Here is a 24,450-nt window from a genome sequence, read left to right on the forward strand (position 1 = left end):
ACTGGAATACAAAAAGGGAGGTGTGAGGAGGTTCAAGAACTAAGCAAACGAAAACTGTATTTTGAGATTTGTATTGTATCATTTTTCTTTTTTCTTTTTCTGGGCTAGGGGTTTTTTCTATGTATTGCAAAAATCTTGAATAAATATTATTTAAAAAAACAAACAAACAAAACATTCCTCTCTAACCCAGGCTTTCTCAACCTGGAGCTTTCTAAAAGTCGTTGGGCTCCAACTCCCTTCAGCCCCCTTAGACAGCGTTGTGGGGCAGAGGTCAGTGGCGTGCAGTGACATTTTCGGTAGGGGAACAGTTAGGGCACTAATGCGGGCATGCACGCTCCATTCTGAATAATAGTTGTTGCTCCCCTGTGACACCCTGTGCGATCGAACTACCGTGCTCCCCTAAATCTGACTGGGGGGGGCATAGGAGCCAACTCCTTGGGTCCTTTTGCCTCCCCCCAATAAAATATTTGAAGGGGTCACCCCCCCCCCAAATTGAAGAATATTGCCATTCAAATAGTTTGTGTGTGCCGCATCATGTGATTGATTATGTGGAGCAGGGTTTACTATCCCCCCAAATATTTTATTATTTTATTATTTTATTTTATTTTATTTTATTTTATTTTATTTTATTTTATTTTATTTTATTTTATTTTATTTTATTTTATTTTATTTTATTTTATTTTATTTTATTTTATTTTATTTTATTTTATTTTATTTTATTTTATTTTATTTTATTTTATTTTATTTTATTTTATTTTATTTTATTTTATTTTATTTTATTTTATTTTATTTTATTTTATTTTATTTTATTTTATTTTATTTTATTTTATTTTATTTTATTTTATTTTATTTTATTTTATTTTATTTTATTTTATTTTATTTTATTTTATTTTATTTTATTTTATTTTATTTTATTTTATTTTATTTTATTTTATTTTATTTTATTTTATTTTATTTTATTTTATTTTATTTTATTTTATTTTATTTTATTTTATTTTATTTTATTTTATTTTATTTTATTTTATTTTATTTTATTTTATTTTATTTTATTTTATTTTATTTTATTTTATTTTATTTTATTTTATTTTATTTTATTTTATTTTATTTTATTTTATTTTATTTTATTTTATTTTATTTTATTTTATTTTATTTTATTTTATTTTATTTTATTTTATTTTATTTTATTTTATTTTATTTTATTTTATTTTATTTTATTTTATTTTATTTTATTTTATTTTATTTTATTTTATTTTATTTTATTTTATTTTATTTTATTTTATTTTATTTTATTTTATTTTATTTTATTTTATTTTATTTTATTTTATTTTATTTTATTTTATTTTATTTTAACGTTGGCAATCCCTAAGGGGGCGGGGGAGTTAACTTCTTCAAAGAGACTTACAAGCAACTGCTGGCTAGCTTGCAAGAGAGCAGCGCCGTCGTGTGGTTTAAAGCAACACCTGCATTAACTAGAAACTGAAGGCAATGCATTGACTCCCCCCCCCCCCCCCCCGCCCAATCATAGGAGACCAAAGTGCCGCGCGCTTCTCTTCCACTGCTGCAGCAGCAGTTGAACCTGTCGTCCTGGGAATTTCCTCGCTCGGCCGGGGAACCCGAATACTTTCCTAACCAGCTGCGGTTGCTGCGCACGCGCGCGCGCATCTGGGTCACAGGGCGGGACTTCCAAGCAAGCCTAAACCTCAACACTGCCGCCTCTTTCTTTTTTTCAAAAAAGAAGACACCCCCCCCCACAAAGATTTAGGACCCGATCCTTTCTTTTCCCTCTTCCGCCTTGGTCACGGAGCCCTCTGCCGGCTTGCATCGCCTAGATACGCAAATCAACGGTTTGGATAGAAAATCAATCGTTTTCCCTTTGCTGCTGGGGTTTTGTTTTTTGTTGCTATGTCTGCCTTCCAAGCGACGCGCTAAGTTTTCGGTAGGCAGGAGCCGGCCGCGTCTCCCTCGTTCACTCCCGATTCTCCGCTCCGCTTGGTTTCCGTAAGGTAAGGCGCACGCAGCTCTCGCAGGGACGATTTCCACCCTCTTGCAATCTCGGTTAGATGGTCGCGCAAGTGGTAGTAGCTGACGTGTTGAGCGCTTTGCAATCAAAATGCTGTGCAATCCTGTACAGTTTTGGGGTTTTTTTTTTTGGGGGGGAGGTGGGGATTAAGACCCATTGAAATCTGCGGCCCCAATCCTAAACATGCTTACCCACTGCGCTCAGTAGGACTTTTCTTCTGCTTAAACAGGAAAGATTTGCATTGCTGTTGCTTCAAGACAACTTGCTAATTTGAGCATTTCTCCTGATTTTGCTTTTGCACAAAGTTTCCAGGTAGGTTACAAGGCTCCTGAAATTTCCTGAGTGTTTCCTTTCTCTCTCATGATATGACGTTGTGTCAACTGGGATAGGGGACAGTGTGTTGAGATTCCTGCCAGGGGTTGGTCTAGATGACCCTCGGGGTCCCTTCCAACTCTACAATTCTATGATTCTATGCGTCAAGGAATTGTTATCCCTCACTTTCCCATGTGCTTTCTCATCACCTTTTTTCAGACAAATCCTCTTCAATTGAGCAGCCTGATTTTGCTGCTCTCTCCTCGACGCTCACTCACAAAACAGCGAGACCATCTGAAAGCAGCCCAAGTGCGCAGGTAGAAGGGCTAACGGTACTTCTAGACTGTTGCTGTCATGTCCCTGGGATCCAGGCACATGTCTGCAAATTATATCTAATTCCGCACGGTTCCTTCTTTTATGCCCCCCCCCCCCTTTCCATCAAGGAGCTCGGAGTGCAATTCTCCACCTCCCCATTTCATCCTCAAAGCAATCATGTGAGGTAGGTTAGGCTCAGAGACAGTGACTGGCCCAAAGTTACCCATTGAGCTTTGTGGCTGAGTGGGGTTTTGAACTCTGGTCTCCTAGGTCCCTAGTCCAACACTCTAACCACTGCACCGCACTGCCTGTGTGTGGACATTGATATGACAGAAAATGGGAGGATGTAACTTCTGCGGCATGGAAAATTATTTAGCCTAAAGTGGGAGAATAATGAGCAGGCATTGTTAAAAACTCTCAGTGTAGATACACTTGATGCTTAGTATTGCAGCTTTAGGACCCAGGCCAGTGTGGTTAATCTCTAAATCTAGAAGGCATATATAGAATATGTGATAGTAATTCACAGTATTCAGCAAAATCATTAAGCCATGAGCAATACGAAATGAGTCATACCCAAATATGCAAATATTTTCTTTTTTTATGTAGTAATAACTTTCCCATTTTTTTTAACCCTCCAGTTTTAGTTGTTTCTCATATTACTCATATCCTTAGATAAAAACCTCTGTTGACGAATCAGACGGCCTGCAAATCCACACTCTGCTTTTTAAAATCAAAGCCTCTAGCTTTTACTTTTCTTTTTTTTTTCCAGAAAAGAAGGTGCAACTCAAATTAATTTTGAAATGTATGTTGGAAATCTGTCTGTTCTCCTGCTGATGATTCTTAGCTGTGCCAGGCTAGGTAAGTATAACTCAATTTTTCCTCTCTTTAAACAAGGTTTAGCAAGAGATAGATAGATAGATAGATAGATAGATAGATAGATAGATAGATAGATAGATAGAATAGAAGTCACTGTTTCTGGATCTTCATATAAAGCTCCCCAGAAACATTTCCAGACATTAATTAAAAAAAACAACTGTAAATGCAAAGTCAAACTCAGTAATCTCACTGTCCTTCAGTGTGTTGGTTCTATTATTGGTAAATGTCATTTTTACTGAAAGCACACATTTTTATTTCTCAGGAATTAGAGTGTGGGGTGTGATACTTAGAGCAGAATCCTTGAAATACATGGATTTAAATAACTTGAACTCAATGGGTTTCTCTGGGTATGACTAACCTTTGATACTGAGTTGCCCCTCCAACCACCCTGCGTAATTCAAACTTTATTTTTAAAAACCTTGTATCCCACCCTTCATCCGAGGATCTTCGGGACAGAGTTCAACAATATATAAACCAATAAAGAAATAAACGGTGCAGTAAAATAAAACCAATTTCCGTAAGCAGTCTACTTCTACATAAAGATGCCCTATGAAAAAGGCAATCATTAGGACAGTGTTTCCCAAAGTTGGGTCTCCAGCTGTTTTCGGACTACAATTCCCAACATCCCTGACCACTGGCCTTGCAAGCTAGAGATGATGGGAGTTGTAGTCCAAAAACAGCTGGAGACCCAACTTTGGGAAACACCGATGAGAATATGCCTAAAGAGTTTTGGCACCAAGCCAACCCTCTTGGGGCAGTGCATTCCTCAACTGTGAGATTGTTACCAAGAAGTCCCTCTGGTGTGTTAGAGACCTCCTGGGCCTGGGCCTACCAGCTGGGCCTCCCAAGCAGGTCTCAAGCCATGGGCAGGTTGATATATAGAGAAGTGCGTCCCTCTGGTATTTCGGTTTAGGGAGTTTATTAGCAGTGGTATTAGCAGTTTAGGGAGTTACATGTCAGGGCCAAAACCTTGAACTGGGTTTGGTAGTTAACTGGCAGCTAGCACAGATCTTTGAGGATTGGTGCCATGAAGTCTTGACACATCAGACCCAACATGACTCTGGTGGCTACATTTTGCACTAGCTGCAAATTCTGAACCCTCTTCAAGGGCAGCCCCTCGTAGAGTGCATTGCATTGCAGTAGCTGAACCGGAGGTCATTTGAGTGTGGATCACAGTAACCAGGCTACCCCTGTAATTTGTGTACATCAGTAGACCTGCTGCCCATGCCTGCTGTCCCTCTCTTCCTGCACATAAATAGCCACGGCTATCTTCCCATCCTCATCAGTTAGAAAACACTCTGAGGCCTCACTCAAGAGCTGTCTCTTTCCCCAGTTGGTCCTTATCTGGCTCATCTCCCAGCTACTATTTATCAGCAGGCCCAGCTGTCCAGGGACTGATCCTTCACACAGGAAGGAAGCCCAGGGAGCAGTGGATCAGTCCCTAGTGGTCCTTTGTAAGTGATGAACCAGCCTTATTTGGAAAGAGAGACTGCATAGACTTCCAGGGACAAGGCGGAATTTAGGTAAAAGGACCCCTGGATGGTAAAGTCCAGTCAAAGGCGACTATGGGGTTGTGGCGCTCATCTCGCTTTCAGGCTGAGGGAGCCGGTGTTTGTTCACAGACAGCTTTCCGGGTCATGTGGGTAGCATGACTAAACCGCTTCTGGCACAACGGAACACCGTGACGGAAACCAGAGTGCATGGAAACGCCGTTTACCTTCCTGCCACAGCACTACCTATTTATCTACTTGCACTGGCATGCTTTCGAACTGCTAAGTTGGCAGGAGATGGGACAGAGCAATGGAAGCTCACCCTGTCACAGGGATTTGAACCACTGACCTTCTGATTGGCAAGCCCAAGAGAGCCAGTGTGGTGTAGTGGTTAAGAGCAGTAGTCTCGTAATCTGGGGAACTGGGTTCGCGTCTCCGCTCCTCCTGCTGGGTGACCTTGGGCTAGTCACACTTCTCTGAAGTCTCTCACCCCCACTCACCTCACACAGTCACAGTGTTTGTTGTGGGGGAGGAAGGGAAAGGAGAATGTTAGCTGCTTTGAGACTCCTTTAGGTAGTGATAAAGCGGGATATCAAATCCAAACTCCTCTTCTTCTACTTCAGTGGTTTAGACCACAGGGCCACCAGCGTCCCTACCTGCAGACTATGAAGCTATTCTTTCAGGGGAAGTGCAAGTGCATCTAGGACAGGTCACCTTCTACCTAATTCCTGAATGTGGGTGCCACTGATTCACAGCACATCTGCCCTGTTGGAATTTAGTTTCTGTTTATTGGTCCTCATCTAACCCATTACAATCTCCAAAGACTGGTCAAGCACCTACACCACTTCACCTCTCCCTGCTAACCATATCTTCCGCACACTAGTGCATTTCCCCCCTTCCTTAGAAGCTTCATGCACAAACATGCAAGATATTGTGGATCATCTACAAACAAAAACAGGGGCATGGACCCATCCCTTCTCAGAGCTGCATTGCCATTGCTGTCTTGTTTTGTTTGAATAGTGCCAGCATACTCCATTCCCTGTCTCAATAGTCAGGCCAAAGAGGTGGAACGGCTGTGTTTCATGAAGCTAGGTTACATCAGGGCTAGCGTTAGCATAGCTCCAAGAATGAGATGTGCTCTTTTGCCCCCTGTTTTCTAAGAAAGGCCACATTTATTTGTTTCTTTGTGTACACTCTGAAGGTCAGCTTTGCCCGATACGCTCGATCATTAACATTCCAGAAGGAGAATATTTTTCAATTTGCTGTCCCGGGGTGGAACAAGATAGAGGCTATGCTGTACACTGGTATAAGAAAAGAGGAGAAGATTGGACATTGATTCAAGGAGACAACAGAACTGAGTTGAGCGGGACTTACTTGGAATTTTGGCCAGCTGTGCTGAATGACACTGGAAACTATATGTGTAATTCCAGGTAGGTACCAAGAGGAGTATATAGAGAGATGTTTGGAGGCCTTGGCCTGTTTTGCCAGGTCTTCCTTTAACGTAAAGAAGATGTAAAAAGGTAAAGGGACCTCTGACCATTAGGTCCAGTCATGGCCAACTCTGGGGTTGCGGCGCTCATCTCGCTTTATTGGCCGAGGGAGCCGGCGTACAGCTTCCGGGTCATGTGGCCAGCACGACTAAGCCGCTTCTGACGAACCAGAGCAGCACATGGAAACGCATTTACCTTCCCGCCGGAGTGGTACCTATTTATCTACTTGCACTTTGAGGTGCTTTCGAACTGCTAGGTTGGCAGGAGCAGGGACCGAGCAACGGGAGCTCACCCTGTTGCGCGGATTCGAACCGCTGACTTTCTGATCGGCAAGTCCTAGGCTCTGTGGTTTAACCCACAGCGCCACCCGCGTCCCACAAAGAAGATGTACAGCAGTCCATATTTGCATAGGAAGCTGCCTTTCCTCTAGCTCAGTGGCTTTCCAAGCTTTCAGGCTGGGTTTTCTCCCTGCTCCACCTGGAAACACCAGGGTTTGAACCTTCTCAGTGCTTTTTTTTTTTTTTTTGTGGTACTCTGTACCGGCACCTCCCCCCTCCAAATCTTGCAATGACCCTTGTGGTCCCTTCCAGCTCTAAGATTCTACTATTCCCTCTCCCACTCTCCACACCCAGTTCCTAAGAAAAGGCTGATTAAGTAGAAAGGCAGGCATCAATGCTTTTATCCCCTTGCCCTTCCCAGCCCTGCAACAGGGCAAGGCTTTAGGGGTCCCCGGCTGTTGCACAAGCACACTGCCTTCCCACCCTTTAGCCAGAATGGAACAGGTTTTTTTTAACTGGTGCTGACAGTTCAGCAACATTGCTACTAGTTGTATCTTAGTGTGGTTTCAAAGCAGGAGTGAGACTTGCTACACTGCGAATGTCAGTGAAAGACAACAGTGTCAGGAGAGCCCTCACAGTGAGTTCCTTCACTTCCTTCTCAGTTAGTAAAGCACTAGCAGCTTCCCCTCTTCCGAAAGCAGGCCTTTTCCTGTTATGCATTCTGGATTGGGCAACTCCTTGAAGCAATATGTTTCCTGGATCATCAAGGGGATGACCCCGTTTGAAGCTTAACATGAGTGTGGCAGAGACATGTGCTGCAAAATACAGTGATACCTTAGGTTACAGAGGCTTCAGGTTACAGACGCTTCAGGTTACATACTCCGCTAACCCAGATATAGTACCTCAGGTTAAGAACCTTGCTTCAGGATGAGAACAGAAATCGTGCTTTGGCGGCACGGCAGCAGCGGGAGGCCTCATTAGCTAAAGTGGTGCTTCAGGTTAAGAACAGTTTTAGGTTAAGAATGCACCTCCGGAACAGATTGCTTATGTAGCCAGCATCACGGCACCTCTTTGGCGAACCACGTGCGACAGCAGCTGCATGATTTCCAATAGAAGAGCTGGCTTCTGGCACTCACAAACCACACAAGGACTCTAGCAGTAAGAAGTGCCTGGAACGGTTGGATCCAGTACCAGAACTAATGCAGCACAGTTAGCTACAGCAGGGGCCAAACAGGCCCATGGGTGCTTCCAAACAAAGCTAGATGGGGATTTCTGGTTTAGTGCTACTCTCAGTGCAAGAAGTGTCCATCTGGATGCCATTCTGCAACCAGTTATTTTATTTATTCATTTATATTAATGCCAAAATAGTCTCCTCTTAGTTCCCAACTTTTTTGGGATGGCAACCCACAAACCCAAATTTACATGGCATGGTGACCCATCAGTTTATTGTGGCATGAATTTTGGATCTTTTTTCTTTATTGCTCTGAGCTTTTATGACTGATGCTGCCTCACCCAAATCCATACTGTGGAAAGTCCAGCTATGTCCCGTTGGTCCTGAATGTGCAGAGCAAACGATATTGATTTTGTACCACATACAAACACTGTTGATGTTGCTGCCTAGCAACAACAAGGAACACTCTCCTGTGTGAATGATAGGACTTGAAAGCAAATAGATGTTATTGTCTAGGGTTGCTCTCAAGGGCTTGGGTGCCAGTCCAGAGAGGCATAAGTTTCCTTTCCAAAATTCTTGGCCAATGAGAGCTGGGATGATGGTGCAGCAGTGACCAGAACATACTGAGGTTGAATCGGTCTAGGGAATCAGTCCAGGCCCAAACATAATCCAAATGCAGGGTCAATAACAAAGGGAGTCCAGGTGAGTTTCAGGGAGACTAAGGTGGAATCTCTACACACTTAAAAAACCGCTCTGAAAATGCTTTTTGTAATAAAGCGTTCTTAAAAATACACTGAATTTTCCATAAGGCTCACCATCGCCATCTAGTGTCACATTGCATATTGCACTTAAAACACACTTAAAACATTTTGTTTGCAGCTGTATAGCTGAGTCCTACGTCTGAGTTTAAGAAACCAGAGACCTGGGTTGTTTTGAGCAACTGAAGGGCTCAAACAGGAGGCATCTTTGCCTTATAGAAAATGCTTTATTTGGCCGTCTGGAGTCCCACATAATTTTCTCAGTGGCATCTATCAATTCAGTTTTCAGATGGCTTTTTTTAAATCTAAAAATGACCCACGAGCGAAAGTCAAGTTAGGTAACTGTTATCCAAAGATCTTGGGTTGGGCCGCTGCTTGTTGTTTTCTTCCTGCCCCCTTTACTGACACCTTGGTTCTTGTGGCTGTCGCAAATTAGGTCACAGAGACCTCACTTGAGTATGTGATTCTGTGCCTTGAAATGAAGTCAGTGAGTGTTCCGGTTTGCAAACGTTCTTTGGAACCTGAATGTCCAGCATGGTTTACGTGGCTTTCGATTGGCTACAGGAGCTTCCGGAAGCCAATCGGAAGTCGTGCCTTGGTTTCCGAATATTTTGGAAGTCGAACGGATTTCTGGAATGGATACCGTTCGACTTCCGAGGTACCACTGTATTGTGATAATGATGAGCTATCACAATCATTATTGCATTTATATACTACCCTTCATCTGAAATTGCAGGGCTGTTAACAACCTAATAACTCAAAATTATTACTACTACTATTATTCTTATTATTATAAAATAACAAATTTCCCACCCACCCCAACACCTAATTTATGAATTATTCTGTTTGTTTTGGTTCCTTGCTTTTGGTTTCCTACTTTCAATGGCCTAAATGCCTGATTTATTCAGGAACTCTGCCCAAAAAACCATTTACAAATGTACCACTGCAGATGCAAAATATGTGAATTTGGTTTTGTCCTTGTGAGAGAACTGGTCTGTGTAAATGGCTTTTAATGTGTCGTGGAATCTAGGGCTGGCTCACACACCCCATGAGGCATGATGGGACGACCTAGGGAGCAGGATCTGCAGGGGCAGCTGACCCAGCCTTCAAGGAATACATTTCCCACTTGCGCTGCCTATGGTGTGCTCCTTGGAGCCCGGATCTGCCGCCTCCTTGGTGACCTCCCCAACTGCCACCTCTTCACTCAACCTTTTTTCCCATTAGCCGGGGAGGGCCGCCATTTTGTGGTTTGCCTCAGGTGTCAAAATATGCCTTGGGCTGGCCTTGATGGGTTCTCTCATGGAAGGAAAGCGGGATATAAATGTAAGAAAATAAAGAAAGCCACCTTAACACACACACACACACTTCTTCCTTCCTCTCAGCAATGGAAAACACAATCCAAAGAAATGGTCTTTGATTGTCCTCCAAAGAAGTAGAACAAGTTGCTTCAATGCCAACCACGTGTCATCTGCTATACATGGAATTCTTGGAAGAACCTACCACCTGAAATGCAATGATACATACCACAAGGCAAATGTTGCCAAGATAACATGGTACAAGGTATTTATTAACACAGCTTTCTCTGGAAATTGAGTTCCCTTACCTTTTAAAAAATTAAATAATAATTAATTTTTGTTGGGGGGGCAGGCTGGAGGGCTGGAACGGGTATGCACCCAAAAATCCACCTATATCTGTACTCAATAAAGCTGTGGCCATTTCTAATCCAGTTTATTAATCAAATCTTACATTTAGTCACTGCCCAGCAAGTGGGGTAGGGTGGGGGTAGGGGTGGCACTGTTACTGGATCTGCAACAATCGAACAAACTTTGTGGTGAGTTTCCCCTCCCTTTACCCCCCCCCTCAAAATCACTGCACACAACCAGTGGCGTAGCGTGGGTTGTCAGCACCCGGGGCAAGGCAAGTAATTTGCTCCCCCTAACCCATGGATTTGCGCCCCCAACCCGTGGATTTGCGCCCCATAACCCTAACCCCCAGATGTTGCGCCCGGTGCGGCCGCCCCCCCCTGCACCCCCCACGCTACGCCACTGCACACAACTAACTACAAGGTTGTGACAAAATATTTAGACTCAGGTCAGCAAACTTTTTCTGCAGGGGGCTGGTCCACTGTCCCTCAGACCATGTGGGGGGCCGGAGTATTTTTTTTGGGGGGGGGAATGAACAAATTCCTATGCCCCACAAATAACCCAGAGATGCATTTTAAATAAAAGGAGACATTCTACTCATGTAAAAACACGCTGATTCCCGGACCGTCCGCGGGCTGGATTTAGGCGGCGATTGAGCCGGATCCAGCCCCCCGGCCTTAGTTTGCCTACCCATGGTTTCTTTAGAGCAAGATAATGAAGGCAGAACGCATGGGGAGGGAATGGCTCACCACATTGTTTGCGTACTTGTTCATGTACTGTATTTGGATGTTTTATGCCGCTTCTAAGACACCTTTTGGAACATCTCCACTTTAAACAGGACTGCAGGAAGCTCCCTCAAACAAAGGAGGAGTGGTCTATCGATGAGCTAACAGCGGGAGATTCTGGAAACTTCACATGCGTGAAGTCATTTGTTCATGCAGGAAAGAGATACAATGCTACCAAAACAATAGGACTAACAGTGAAAGAAGGTGAGAGGCGGAGCGAAAAATAGGACAATAGTTTGCTTTGCATTAAACCCTTTAAATCTCAACTTACCCAGGAGCCCCTATACATATTAAAGGTAAAGGGACCCCTGACCATTAGGTCCAGTCGTGACTGACTCTGGGGTTGCAGTGCTCATCTCGCTTTACTGGCCGAGGGAGCCGGCGTACAGCTTCCGGGTCATGTGGCCAGCATGACTAAGCCGCTTCTGGTGAACCAGAGCAGCGCACGGAAACGCCGTTTACCTTCCCGCCAGAGCGGTACCTATTTATCTACTTGCACTTTGACATGCTTTTGAACTGCTAGGTTGGCAGGAGCTGGGACCGAGCAACGGAAGCTCACCCCGTTTTTGGGGATTTGAACCGCCGACCTTCTGATAGGCAAGTCCTAGGCTCTGTGGTTTAACCCACAGCGCCACCTGCGTCCCAATACATATTAGCAGGTGTCAATTTTATGTCCGTTTGTGGCACGTGGCTGTGCTCTGAATCTTTTAAGTGCTTAGCAATGCTGCTGTTTACTCAGTATTTGATTTTTAGGGTGTGTTTTTTAAGACATGATACTGGGGATGCAGGCTTCACACAAGCACCTTTAGGTGTTATCCACGTGAATGGGTCTCCCATGTGTAAAAACAGCAAAGGGCTCGCGGCTATAGTGGAGGCCATTTTGTGTGGATAATACATGGAAGGGGCCTACAGTCTGCCTAACTTTGGTTTCTGGAGACCCTCTGCCTCCTCTCTGTAGGCTCAGCTGCCATCAACACTCTGTAGCAACACACGGCTAATAAAGAATGAGCAATAATCAATAATAACGTAGTGTTTCACAATAGCAAATAGTGCGTATGTGATGCTTCGCGGAGCTCTGGCCCAATGGTTGCCAGTTGCTTGATTTGAATTAATTTTATAATGAATGATTTTGGAGTGTTGTTTGTGCTGTACTTTTGTACTGTTTTATTGTTGTTAGCCGCCCTGAGCCCGGCTTCGGCTGGGGAGGGCGGGATATAAATAAAATTTATTATTATTATTATTATTATTATTATTATTATTATTATTATTATTATTACATTAAATCAAAATAGTAAGTGTAACCACTCACTATAACAGAACATCACGATTAAGGTCAGATGCCTTTAAACAAGCGCATAGCAATTAAGGTCCCATAGGTAATCAAATAACAAAGGATTAGCAGCCTTTACACGTATCAGTGTCTGCTGATCCTTTGTTATTTGATGTACCTGTAGGTAGACATTTTAATCGCTGATGAAGATTCATCTTCAAAACAGTGCTTGTATCCGGAAAAACTGTTCTTCTGTTTTCTGCTGGAGCACCTACTTTTTTTGCAGCACATTGATTGACTGTTCAAAGGCATCTGTCCTTAATCGCTATGTGCTTGTTTAAAGGCATCTGACTTTAACCACGATGTTCTGTTATAGTGATTGGTTATGCTTACTATTTTGATTTGACATACAGTGATACCTCTGGTTATGAACTTAATTCGTTCTGGAGGTCCGTTCTTAACCTGAAACCGTTCTTAACCTGAGGTACCACTTTAGCTAATAGGGCCTCCCGCTGCCGCCGCTGTGCAATTTCTGTTCTCACCCTGAGGTAAAATCCTTAACCCGAGGTACTACTTCCGGGTTAGTGGAGTTTGTAACCCGAAGTGTTTGTAACCCAAGGTGTTTGTAACCCGAGGTACTACTGTACTTGGACACATCACGTATGTACTATTTGATATTGTGAAACACTACATTATTACTGATTATTGCTAGTTCTTTATTAGCTGCGTGTTGTTTCTGGTTGGTCTAGTTTTGTCTGTTCTGCAGCACAGGGGATTTGCTTTGTTGCATCAACACTCTGTAAGCTGACAGGTTCCTATCAGGCACTTTTTGTCAACCCTGGATTTATGTGAATGATGATGATGATATTACTTTCAAATCATATAACAACAATTATAACAACAACATTATTTCACCCAATTTCAAATATGTCAACATTAGACTGAACTGTTAGGGGAAAGGGTGGCTTAAGTAACGTGCTGTTTTGCACCCCCAAGGTCTTGAGGAAATCACAAAGCCTGGGCTAATTGGATCCGAAAGTTATACCATCCTAACGGAAATAGGTACCTCTTCCTTTCTCTAAAATGAGAGAACGTTTTCTAAGGCTAGTTGTGTAAGTGTGTGTGGTTGTATGGGCTGGTTGTGTGGCTTGGAAGTGAAGACAGCAGGCATTGCCACATTTGTCCCCAAAATGTGTAGATGGGTAAGACATTACATCCTGAGATACACTGTGGGGACAGAGTAGACGTATTTCATGAACCATGCGGACTGCCTATTGCAGATTATGCATGCATGCATATATTACAGGTAGAATTTTTTTTACAAAATAAATTTAAAGTGACTTATGTTGATTTGAAACACATAACCGCCATAACCTAAACAAACCATTATTATTTATTTACAATCCATTCATCATTTTGGTTGGCCATGTAGAGTGCAAGTTTTCATAGCTGTTATCTGCACAAGAAGCTTATGGGAGACTTTTAACTGCATATTTAACCGAACCATGGATATCACTTCCATCTCTGTGGTAGATAGCAACCCACACCAGTTTCCTCATGAGGCAGTATCCTTCTGAAATCTTGAAAAAATCTGGAGCAAACACCCTTAAGACCTTAATATAGGACTACAAAATAATGGGAGTTGGAAGCAAAGCAACTGCTCCCAGGCCGTTGGGAAAGGGTGAGGATTTTAATGGAGCCGTTCGGCTGGTATTGTTTATTGTCTGTTTTGATGCAGCCGGAGGACTCTTTACTTTTGAGGTGTGGGTTGTTAGTTATATTCAGAGTAGACCCATTGAATTCAGTGGACATGACAAACTTAAGTCCACTAATTTCAATGGGTCTGCTGTGAGCAAAATGTGGTTGAACTTAAACCACTGTCATCGAGGAAACGCTGCTCTGAGTATGACTTGGCTAGATACCACCCCATGGGGTTTTAGTTGTATAGTTTTAGGAATGTTTGTATTCCTGCCCTGGGCCTACATAGTGGAAGGTGGGCCAGAAATTTCACAAATAAATGAAAACAAATTAGGCAATCATTTCCGCTTTAATAACAATTGGGTGTATTTATTAAAGGCCCCCTAAATTATTAATTTTGAAACATGTTCTGCTTAGGTAAAAAGGAAATCCTCAACTGCACAGCTTTTTTAGGTTACTCTAACAATGTAGTTGAAGACTTTCTGCTTTACTGGGCACACCAAGATGACATGATAGGTCGCTGTGAGGACAACGACTTGCCATGTGAAATGGAATACCATTAGTAAGTAATGTTGGTGGAAAAATACTGTGTATCAATGTTTATATAGTCCTTGGCATTTTGGCATGTTGTGATTTCCTGTGTTCTCTGTCTTGCATTCTTACCTAACCACCTAAAATAAAATACAACCATGGGGCTTCTTTGTACGACAGACACAAACTGGTGTTTAATAGCCAGCTGTGTCCATGGCAGGATCTAGAATCAGTTTAGATTGAAAGCAGGATGTTTACATGGATTGTTCCAGATTGACGAAAACTACATTTTTGGTGCTACAAATGGGTTAGTGTGTAGATAGCCTAAGCCTGGATTCAACCAAGTGTCTAGAGGATTGGGAAGGTGCACAATACAACAAAATTATCACTTTCAATTTTGCACTCTTCTCTGCAACTATCTGCCTATTTACATTTACTGCATTCCTTTCACTGTCTCTTCCACCTTTCTTTAGTGTTCATATTGTGTGCATTATCTGTGAACTGGTTTAGCATGTTATAGATTCCCCCCTGTCTTTGGACTGGATAAGGTACACTTCTTCTTTTTCCTTTTTCTTCTTATTCTTCTTTCAATAAATTTATACACTGCTTGATTATGAAAACAAACAAAAAAACCTCAAAGTGGTTTACAAAAAGATTAAATGATTAAAAAAAAATGAACGGCAACAATACTGAAAAGGATTTTTTAAAAATCAGCATTATAGCATTGTGGCAGCGGTATCTAATGTTTCCCGTCCGATGTTATTGGACTACAACTCCCATCAGTCCTGGGCCAGCATGGCCAATGATAAGGAATGATGGGAGTAGTAGTCAAACCACATCTTGAGGATCCTATATTAGCTATCCCTGCATGGTGTTACTTCACTAGACCTCTCTCACTTCAGCTTGGCTGAATGTTAACCATTGTGGGTTTTAGGTGTTTTTGTTTTACTTTGGACTTTGTATGTCATATTCTGTATTTCCATTTTACCAGGAAATGGCAATACGGCGGCATACACACTGTACATTTAAAGCACATATAAATCAAATATTCTTGATGCAAAGAATCTTGGGAACTGTAGTTTACTTCCTTAAAGGTAAAGGGACCCCTGACCATTAGGTCCAGTCGCGGACGATTCTGGGGTTGCGGCGCTCATCTCACTTTATTGGCCGAGGGAGCTGACGTACAGCTTCTGGGTCATGTGGCCAGCATGACTAAGCCACTTCTGGCGAACCAGAGCAGCGCACGGAAAGGCCGTTTACCTTCCCGCCAGAGCGGTACCTATTTATCTACTTGCACTTTGACGTGCTTTCGAACTGCTAGGTGGGCAGGAGCAGGGACCGAGCAACAGGAGCTCACCCTGTCGCAGGGATTCGAACCGCCGACCTTCTGATCAGCAAGTCCTAGGCTCTGTGGTTTAACCCACAGCGCCACCCGCGTCCCTTTACTCCCTTACAGAGCTGCAATTCCCAGTACCATTAACAATTCCCAGGATTCTCACTTTAAATGTACAGTGGTACCTCGGGTTAAGTACTTAATTCGTTCTGGAGGTCCGTTCTTAACCTGAAACTGTTCTTAACCTGAAGAACCACTTGAGCTAATGGGGCCTCCCACTGCTGCTGCTGCACCACCACCACACGATTTCTGTTGTCATTCTGAAGCAAAGTTCTTAACCCGAGGTACTATTTCTGGGTTAGCAGAGTCTGTAACCTGAAGCGTATGTAACCTGAAGCATATGTAACCTGAGGTACCACTGTATAGTGTGTAAGCAGTCCAAAACAGGTGGTATATAGTTTTTAAATTATATATATATATATATATATATATATATATATATATATATATATATATATGCTTTCGTAGATTTTCACGGGTACAGGAATGCAGGTTTTGGTGTCCTCGGGTATCTTCCCGTGTAAAAGTTGGGGTGTCTAGGCGACGTTTCGACGAGGTCTCACTCGTCATCTTCAGGCTGGTGCTTTCGGCTTCTTGTTACTGGAACAGAGCAGGATCTCAGTGTTTGAGTTCCTATAAATACTGTTGAGGAGTTATGGTGTATAGCCTCCAATGTTCTGGGCAGAGAGGAAGTTCCCAGGCTAGTGTGCCTTTTCTTCTTTTGTTCCTTAATTGCTTGAGGGATATCTTGAGTGATTTCTTGAGTGATATCCTGAGTACCACTTAGGTGGGTCATTAGGTGTGGATTAGTTGCTAAAGCCTTTGTGTCTTGACCTCTTGAACTTTGTGAAGAGTTTTTCTGAGAAGATGGGTGTACTACATTTAGTTGTGCTCTGGCTTGGCTTCGTGTATAGGGGCGAGCTGTGGTTTTGTGGCCTGTGCCAGCCAGATCTGTGTAGGGATTGCAGGGGGGTGCAGCATCCGGAGGTGCCACCATGGTTTGGCTACTGGATGGTGTCTGTAATTTATCTGTGGAGAGGGTCTGGGTTTGGGTCTGGTGTGGTTGATTGGTGATGGCGTTCTGTGTGCCTCTGGATCTGGTGTCAGTTTTTGTGGGGAGGGCTAATTTCCAGATGTCTGGCAAGCGGGATGTGTCGTCACGCTTGTTCATGTTGTGAGGGTGTTTCTCTATCTCGATGGCTTCCATGATTATTCTCTTGTGGTGATGTTCCATGTTAGAGAGCAATTTGGAATCTGCAAAATTAATTTCGTGTCCTGTTTCTTTCATGTGTTGGAAGAGAGAGGAAGTTTTTTCTTCCTCTCTGCCCAGAACATTGGAGGCTATACACCATAACTCCTCAACAGTATTTATAGGAACTCAAACACTGAGATCCTGCTCTGTTCCAGTAACAAGAAGCCGAAAGCACCAGCCTGAAGATGATGAGTGAGACCTCGTCGAAACGTCGCCTAGACACCCCAACTTTTACACGGGAAGATACCCGAGGACACCAAAACCTGCATATATATATATATATATATATATCCATAAATACATGTTCATGCTAAATAAAAGATCATAAAAAGGGTTTATAAAGCAGTGCCTTGCAAAGATTGTGTGAACTATGATAGGATCATCCCTGTGCATGACAGATCTTCCCCCATAAACAGTGACAGAAGGAAACATAGAAATGCCACACTAAATATCTAGGGTTGTAGCCAACATTAATCATACTGAGAGTGGGCCCTTTGAAATTAATGGACCCAAGTTAATCAGGTCCATTTGTTTCAATCTGTCTACTCTGAGCATTACTAATATTGGGCACAGCCTCTAGTTTGTACCCAATGAAGCTGCAGTAAGAAGATTTATTTAGTTGGAGAGGGTGGGTTATTTCTCAACTTACTGTAGCACAATCATAAAGGGCTCTTCTTCTGTTATGGATTCTTGATCTGAGATTCCTGCATTCCAGGGAGTTGAACTATGATTCTATGATTCTAAGATTTTCTTCAGTGATCTGCCATTGAAGATTTGTATCCTGAAATTAGATTACAAGAATCAAGCTGACCGATGAAAGACGTCTCACATTCTTTTCTTTTCTTCTAACAGTCAAGAAGAAGGGAAAAACTATTCTTTGAAGCAGTTGTGGATCAAGAGTGTTAAAGAGGCGGACATCAATTTTTCATACATATGCAATTTTGTGGCAGCTGGTTACCCTGAAAAGCAAATAGTTACACTGCAGAGAGGTACTGTATGGTTTTCTTCTAATGCCCGTCACCCACAAAGAATATTAACTGGGGCCTGTTTGTGGACCAGATACAACGGAAGTGCAAAGCACTTATGCAAGGAAAATCAGAGCTTTCGTGTGGAAGCCTAAGAAGCAGTCCTCTGGATGGGGGCCTCAAATTGTTGATAGTACAACAATTAGTGCAATACTACAGTACTTAGTATTTCTGTCTCACTTGAGTGCTCCCTTCTTTTAGAATTAGTTTACCTTATTTGAAAGAAAGTGGGAAATAGCAACGGCAAAGGTAGCTCAGTCAGTAGCTACCTGAGACTCTTAATCTCAGGGTTGTGGGTTCAAGCACCATGCTGGGCCAAAAAATCCCTGCCTTGCAGTGGGTTGGCCTGGATGACCTTTGTGGTCCCTTCCAGCTGTTCAATTCTGTGATTATATGTTTCTGCCCGCGGCTGTTTCTCTTAGCTGACAAAATTAGTGATAGTTCCCCTAACTAGATCTAGCATCCTGGTGTTGGTGTAATCCGGGAAAAAGACTAGTGCCGGATCTCTCAGCACAGGTCAACGTTTGTAGTGGCAAATACATACAGGGCTGCTACTTTTTCTTGGCGATCTTGGTCTGAGATTGTAATAGACATGCTCCCCCCCCCCCCAAGCTGGACATTTTGACTCATGAAGTCTTGCTGTGGAGACAGCTTGTCAGGAAGAATTGGTGGGGAGGGGGGGAAGTGTTAAGCACCCACCAGTTCTCTCTTTCAAACGCTCCTCCTCACAATCACATTATCTCAACAAACATGTGGTTTATTTTTTTTTTTGGGGGGGGGAGCTTTGGTCGCCTCTTGGATGTTGACTGTAAATGAACAAGAACAAATGGATTTCATGGGGCTCAGTTTGTTAGAATTTGAGAGCAGAAGAAGCATGACCTCACGAATTGAGGATAGATAATATCATCATACTGTAGTAATGATAATAATAATAATAATAATAATAATAATAATAATAATAATAATAATAATAATAATAATAATATACTATTTATACCCCGGCCATCTGGCTGGGTTTCCCCAGCTACTCCAATTGGCTCCCAGCAGATCATTAAAAACACAATAAAAGATCAAACATAAAAAACTTCCCTAAACAGGGCTTAGATCATAGGAAGCAAGAGGCATGACAACATGCGCCATCCCTTTTTCTGCCTAAAAACATACTGGGCAAACACTTAATAGCAGAGTGTTCCGGCATCAGTATAGACCAGGGGCCCCCAATGTGGTGCCCTGTAGATGTTGTTGAACTCCAGTTCCCATCAGCCTCAGCCAGGGGGAATATGGGAACTGTAGTGAAGCAACACTGTGGCTGGAGGGGTATGTTGGCTACCCTTGGGATAGACTTATTGCAGTTTTTCTTGAGAAGAGTATTTATTTGGAGGGCTCCGTCTCAATCGTGTGTTGCCTCCTTTTGTTTTCCAGAAACGAATCGAGACATACCCTTGCGGGTCTTTACCCCTGGAATTATCGCAGTGATCTTTCTTTCCCTTGTTTCTGTTCTTGCAGTCATTCTGTCTGTGATATTCAAAGTTGACCTTGTTTTATTGTACAGAGATGTCACAGGGAAGGATGAAACGATTGGAGGTAAAACATAGTAAGGTTTGATTTAGGGTGGGGTGGGTGAAGAGCTGTTTTGCCTGAGCAAAAATGAATTTTGTAGGTCTTGGTTGGGGAGGCAGACAGGGTTGTATTTGCTTTTTAAGCTTTTCTGTTGCAGCATTCCCCGGTTGCTACGGGAAGGACCTTTCAGTTTATTAGGCTGCATGGAATGAAGGATAAGTGGCTACCTTCAAGAAATGCAGGAGGTGCACAATTACCGGTAGTTCCAGTAATTGCACAAGGAATGTCTTTTTAAAAATAGACAGAACACATAAATACTTCACAGGTGAATTTTTTTTTCCAGATGGTAAAATATATGATGCATTTGTGTCTTACCTGAAAGACTCTATACCCATATGTGACGAAGAGAGAAAATTTGCACTGAACATTTTGCCCACAATATTAGAAAAACATTTTGGATACAAACTGTGTATCTTTGAACGGGATATCTCTCCTGGAGGAGGTAGGTGGATGTGTTGTTACTGTCTTATTGAGTAGTTTTTGACAATATGCAAAAATTGTCAATAATAATAATAATAATAATAATAATAATAATAATAATATATTTACATGCTGCCCAACTGACTGGGTTGCTCCAGCTACTCTGGGCAGCTTCCAACAAATTAAAACATCAAACACAGCAAACAACAAACATTAAAAACTTCCCTAAACAGGGCTGCCTTCAGATGTCTTCTAAGTTAGATAATTGTTTATTTCCTTGACATCTGATGGGAGGGCGTTCCACAGAGCGGGTGCCACTGGTTCCCTGTAACTTCGCTTCTCGCAATGAGGGAACCATCAGAAGGCCCTTGGAGCTGGACCTCAGTGTCTAGGCTGAACGATGAGGATGGAGATGCTCCTTCAGGTATACAGGGCCAAAGCCATTTAGGGCTTTAAAGGACAGCACTAATAACCCCTTTTCATGGGTGTTAACCCTGATTCTTTTTTGAAAAATTAAAATGCATATCAAAATGAGGGATGTTTTGTAGCAGAATTTAGCCATGCAAGGTGTACTTGAGCAGTTAGGAGCTATATTAGAAGAAATCTGTTAATCTATTTATAAGTCAAATCTAGTTGCTCATAATTTTTAGATTTGTAATGAACTCTGACTTGGATCCAACTGACTTCAGTATTTTCACAATTCAAACCAAGGTCAAGTTAATATATATTTTTTCTACCTTATGGGCTGCATGACTAAGCAGCCAAACTCATCTTTGTGTATGCCGAGTTGGTTGGAAACAAACAGATTGCGTCTACAAAGGGATAAAAACAAAACCATTTGCCCTGCACGGGTGTGGGATGACTTAATATTGTCCCCTTTACTCATGTTTTGCCAAGGGAACCAATCATTTTAGAAGTCTGGACCCGAACTATTTCTTGCTGGAAGAAATAGCCTTATCAGCTTGTATCTTTTCAACTATCTGCTATTGGGCTTTGATTCACATTACTTCCCCCATCGTCCTTGAGGTCCAGAGAGAACGTTGGACATATGAAACTGCCATATACTGAGCTGGACCACCCAGTATTATCAATTTTGACAGACAGGAGTCCCCTGCTACATTAGATCTGACAGATATATTAAGATTTTGGAGGAGAGAAATGCCTTTTCTTTCCGCTGCATTATTCTAAGGCGCTTTTCAGATTGAGGAAAAATGGACGCTTACCCCTTTTACCGGGTGGCTGGCCTTGGCCGCCTGGGCAGCTGGCTCAAACTCCTGCCCACTGCTTCAATTCATATTGACCAATGGGTGACCTCCTCTTGGAGGTGGGGGGCAGTGCCTCGCTGGCTGAAAGGGCATTACAAATGTTTGTTATTGGGGGGAAATGTAATGTTTTGTCCTTCTGTAATGGAAGGGGGAGGGAAGCCTACCAGAGAAGGGCGAGTCCTTTGCCTTGTTACCCTTAAGGGTGACATAGATGTTTGTTTTGCTGATCGTTTATTCCTCTGTGCCAAACAAGAATCTGTGACCATAGTAGGTGACGGTTTTATCGTTTGGTTAACAAGTGGTGTTGATTTAAAGGAAGTGTGAGTTGCTTCTGATAATATCACAGACCAGGTATGAAGTTCTGCCGCTTACATGCCCACATGCCTTCCTGCCTTCGTAGAAGTCGTTTCCTCACAGTTTCTCAGAGACCTCAGAACATCACATTAGTGCAGTTCATCAAGGGCAAAAGAAAACAACTGGTGTCCTTTAAAGTATTCGCAACCTGCCATTTTCTTCTTTGACTCCAGGACTCTGTCCTGATGCTGAAAATAGACTTCTTAGTTGAAAATGGACTTCTGACTTTAAATTCTTAATTCTAAGCGTGGGATTGCGGGGGGGGGGGGGGGGGGGGAGGCTGAGATTGCTTGGTTGTGAGTGAAAGGCATTCTGCACATGCCCAGAATCACTCACTATTGCCGTTTACTGGAATTTTTGCTTAAGAATTCTTTGTCATGAACTCGCTGACTAATTGTGAGCTAGTCATTTATTATTGTGCCTCAGTGTTCTCCAGCTGTAAAATGTGATACTACTCATAGTTATATAGTTATATTGTTACACACACACACACACACACACACACACACACACACAATATATATATACATAAACTTTATTCTAAAATCAGAAATAATTCACTTTCAACTTTTCTATGCTGCTTTGTGGCAGAAGAGACAGCATTAGCACATTTCCACAGGCCTCTCATGTTTGTAATTTGTGTAATGTATTAATAGACCAATGCTATTTCAGATGTTTCCATTATAACTGCTCCCTCTTCTGCCTGCAGCTGCTGTTGATGAAGTCCAGTCATATATTGACAGAAGTAGAAGATTAATCATCATACTGAGTAAGAACTACATCTCTGACAAAGTCATGTTTGAACTTGAGACCGGGCTTCACAAGGCCTTGGTTGAGAAGAACATTAAAGTGATACTAATAGAATATATGGCTATACGTGACTTTGATTTCTTGCCCAAGTCTTTGAAACTTCTTTCACCAAGCCACGTGCTGAAATGGAAAGAAGAGAAGTCACTCGCTTTAAATTCCAGGTTTTGGAAGAAGCTCCGCTATGCGATGCCTGCTAAGCCCTCCTCAATGAAGGAACCAACTATTTTGTGAGATGTACATTCCAGGACAGAGCATGACCAATTCAGCCACCTCTGATGGTCTTCACTCAGGTTTCATCTTAGTAAGGCTACTAGCTTTATATCAGAGTCTCTTTAGAACAAGATGTTGCTACAGGCTGTTGACTGTTTGCAATTAGAGTGACTATATTTGGGAAGTTTTGTGTCTCATATCCCCAAAACAAAATGTGTCAGAAAATATACCGTGTGATCTTTAAGTAGATGCAGCACTCTCTGGAAGCCAGCTCAACATAGGACTCAATAGAGAATATTTTGCCTCCTTATATGGACAGATGTCATTCATATGTTTGCTGCCTTCAGTGTTGCAGACCCTGTCCTGTGGAACTCCTTGCCAAGAGAGGATCAGCAGGAAACGCTCCTGCCTTCTTTTATACATCTCCTGAAATTGTAATATTCAGACAAGCCTTTGCAATGTGAAATTATTTTTACCAACCTGTATTTATTGATTATTTTAAAAAATGGTGTTTATAATGATTTTTAAAAAAATCTTATAGTAATTTTATATGCTGTATATTGCCTTGCTGTGTTTTTTATGAAACTGCAGTCTATAGATATTTCCAAAAAATAAATGTCTGCATCTGTGTGCACACACTCCAACTGTGGTGCTATTTTTACTTTCAAAAGACACGCTGGGTGGGAACAAGATATTTGTAGAAATATAATATATGTTGCCTTGGTTTGTTATCTCACTTTTAAAACCAGACGTTGCTGAATCTGATAAGGAGCTACAATAAACCACAGTGGATTAGCTATCTGTCTTCAGATTTATTGAATAATGAAAAGAAAATGTCAATAGTATTATACTTGGTTGCAATAATACCTTGGTGCTGTATCAAGTATGCAGAGAATGGCTAAACTTTCTACAATTATCTAGTACTGTACCAACTCTCCAGTCTGATTTTCAAGTAGCAAGGTGTCTGCTGACTGGGTTTACTCGCTAGGAGGTATTCCATTTTGCCATTTCAAGCCGCAAGCCTTTTTCACCTGCCCATTTTCCGCTCTCTGTACATATACGTATGTCAGGGAACTGCCATCAGAGACAAGAGGAGAGGTAAGGCTCCCCAATGAGGCAGGGGAGGGAACTAGCAAGGAGAGAGAGAGAGCTTCCGCTGGGGAAGGGAATCAAGGTGACACCAGGAAGAAAGGGGAGGCTGAGAGTACTTCGGAGGGAAGGCTCCGAGACTCTTCCAGTGAGATCAGCGGGGAGAGCACAGGACCTCCGCTTGGCACACCCATGCTGCGCAGAAAGCTTCCGCGCAGAGAATCTAGGAGGAGACTTGGAGTCAAGGAATTTTTATGTTGGAAGAAGTTTAGGAAACGCCCACTGACGGATTCTGCCAGTGACTGAGACAGTCGCCTTGTAAGGGCTGTCAAACCAGGGAAAGGTTTGTACACCAACAGCTTGGAGCAGTTTGGA

At 42.4% G+C, this 24,450-nt stretch overlaps 1 protein-coding gene across 4 annotated transcripts; it reads left to right on the forward strand.

Moving 5' to 3' along the window:
- The first annotated feature begins 1,550 nt into the window (after positions 1-1,550).
- On the forward strand, positions 1,551-23,787 carry IL18R1 (interleukin 18 receptor 1). Of its 4 annotated transcripts, XM_077927611.1 has the most exons (13): positions 1,551-2,003; positions 2,250-2,332; positions 2,552-2,649; positions 3,417-3,505; positions 6,215-6,443; positions 10,093-10,270; positions 11,192-11,342; positions 13,405-13,470; positions 14,524-14,668; positions 18,135-18,271; positions 19,730-19,891; positions 20,211-20,369; positions 22,676-23,787. In XM_077927611.1, the coding sequence occupies exons 4-13, from the start codon at positions 3,448-3,450 to the stop codon at positions 23,005-23,007; spliced, it is 1,617 nt and encodes a 538-aa protein (XP_077783737.1). In that variant the 5' UTR covers positions 1,551-2,003; positions 2,250-2,332; positions 2,552-2,649; positions 3,417-3,447; the 3' UTR covers positions 23,008-23,787. The 4 variants fall into 4 exon arrangements, with proteins under 4 accessions (XP_077783737.1, XP_028583776.2, XP_077783738.1 ...); XM_028727943.2 differs by lacking the exon at positions 2,250-2,332; XM_077927612.1 differs by lacking the exons at positions 1,551-2,003; positions 2,250-2,332; positions 2,552-2,649 and adding an exon at positions 2,696-2,831.
- Positions 23,788-24,450: the final 663 nt, after the last annotated feature.

The sequence above is a fragment of the Podarcis muralis genome, chromosome 4 (assembly GCF_964188315.1).
Source record: "Podarcis muralis chromosome 4, rPodMur119.hap1.1, whole genome shotgun sequence".
Taxonomy (NCBI): Eukaryota; Metazoa; Chordata; class Lepidosauria; order Squamata; family Lacertidae; genus Podarcis; species Podarcis muralis.

Coding starts and splice junctions, on each gene's coding strand:
- IL18R1 (XM_077927611.1), top strand. CDS start 3,448: ATGTATGTTGGAAATCTGTCTGTTCTCCTGCTGATGATTCTTAGCTGT. Junction 18,272..19,729: donor AATAGTTACACTGCAGAGAG/GTACTGTATGGT, acceptor TTTGTTTTCCAG/AAACGAATCGAGACATACCC. Junction 20,370..22,675: donor GGATATCTCTCCTGGAGGAG/GTAGGTGGATGT, acceptor TTCTGCCTGCAG/CTGCTGTTGATGAAGTCCAG.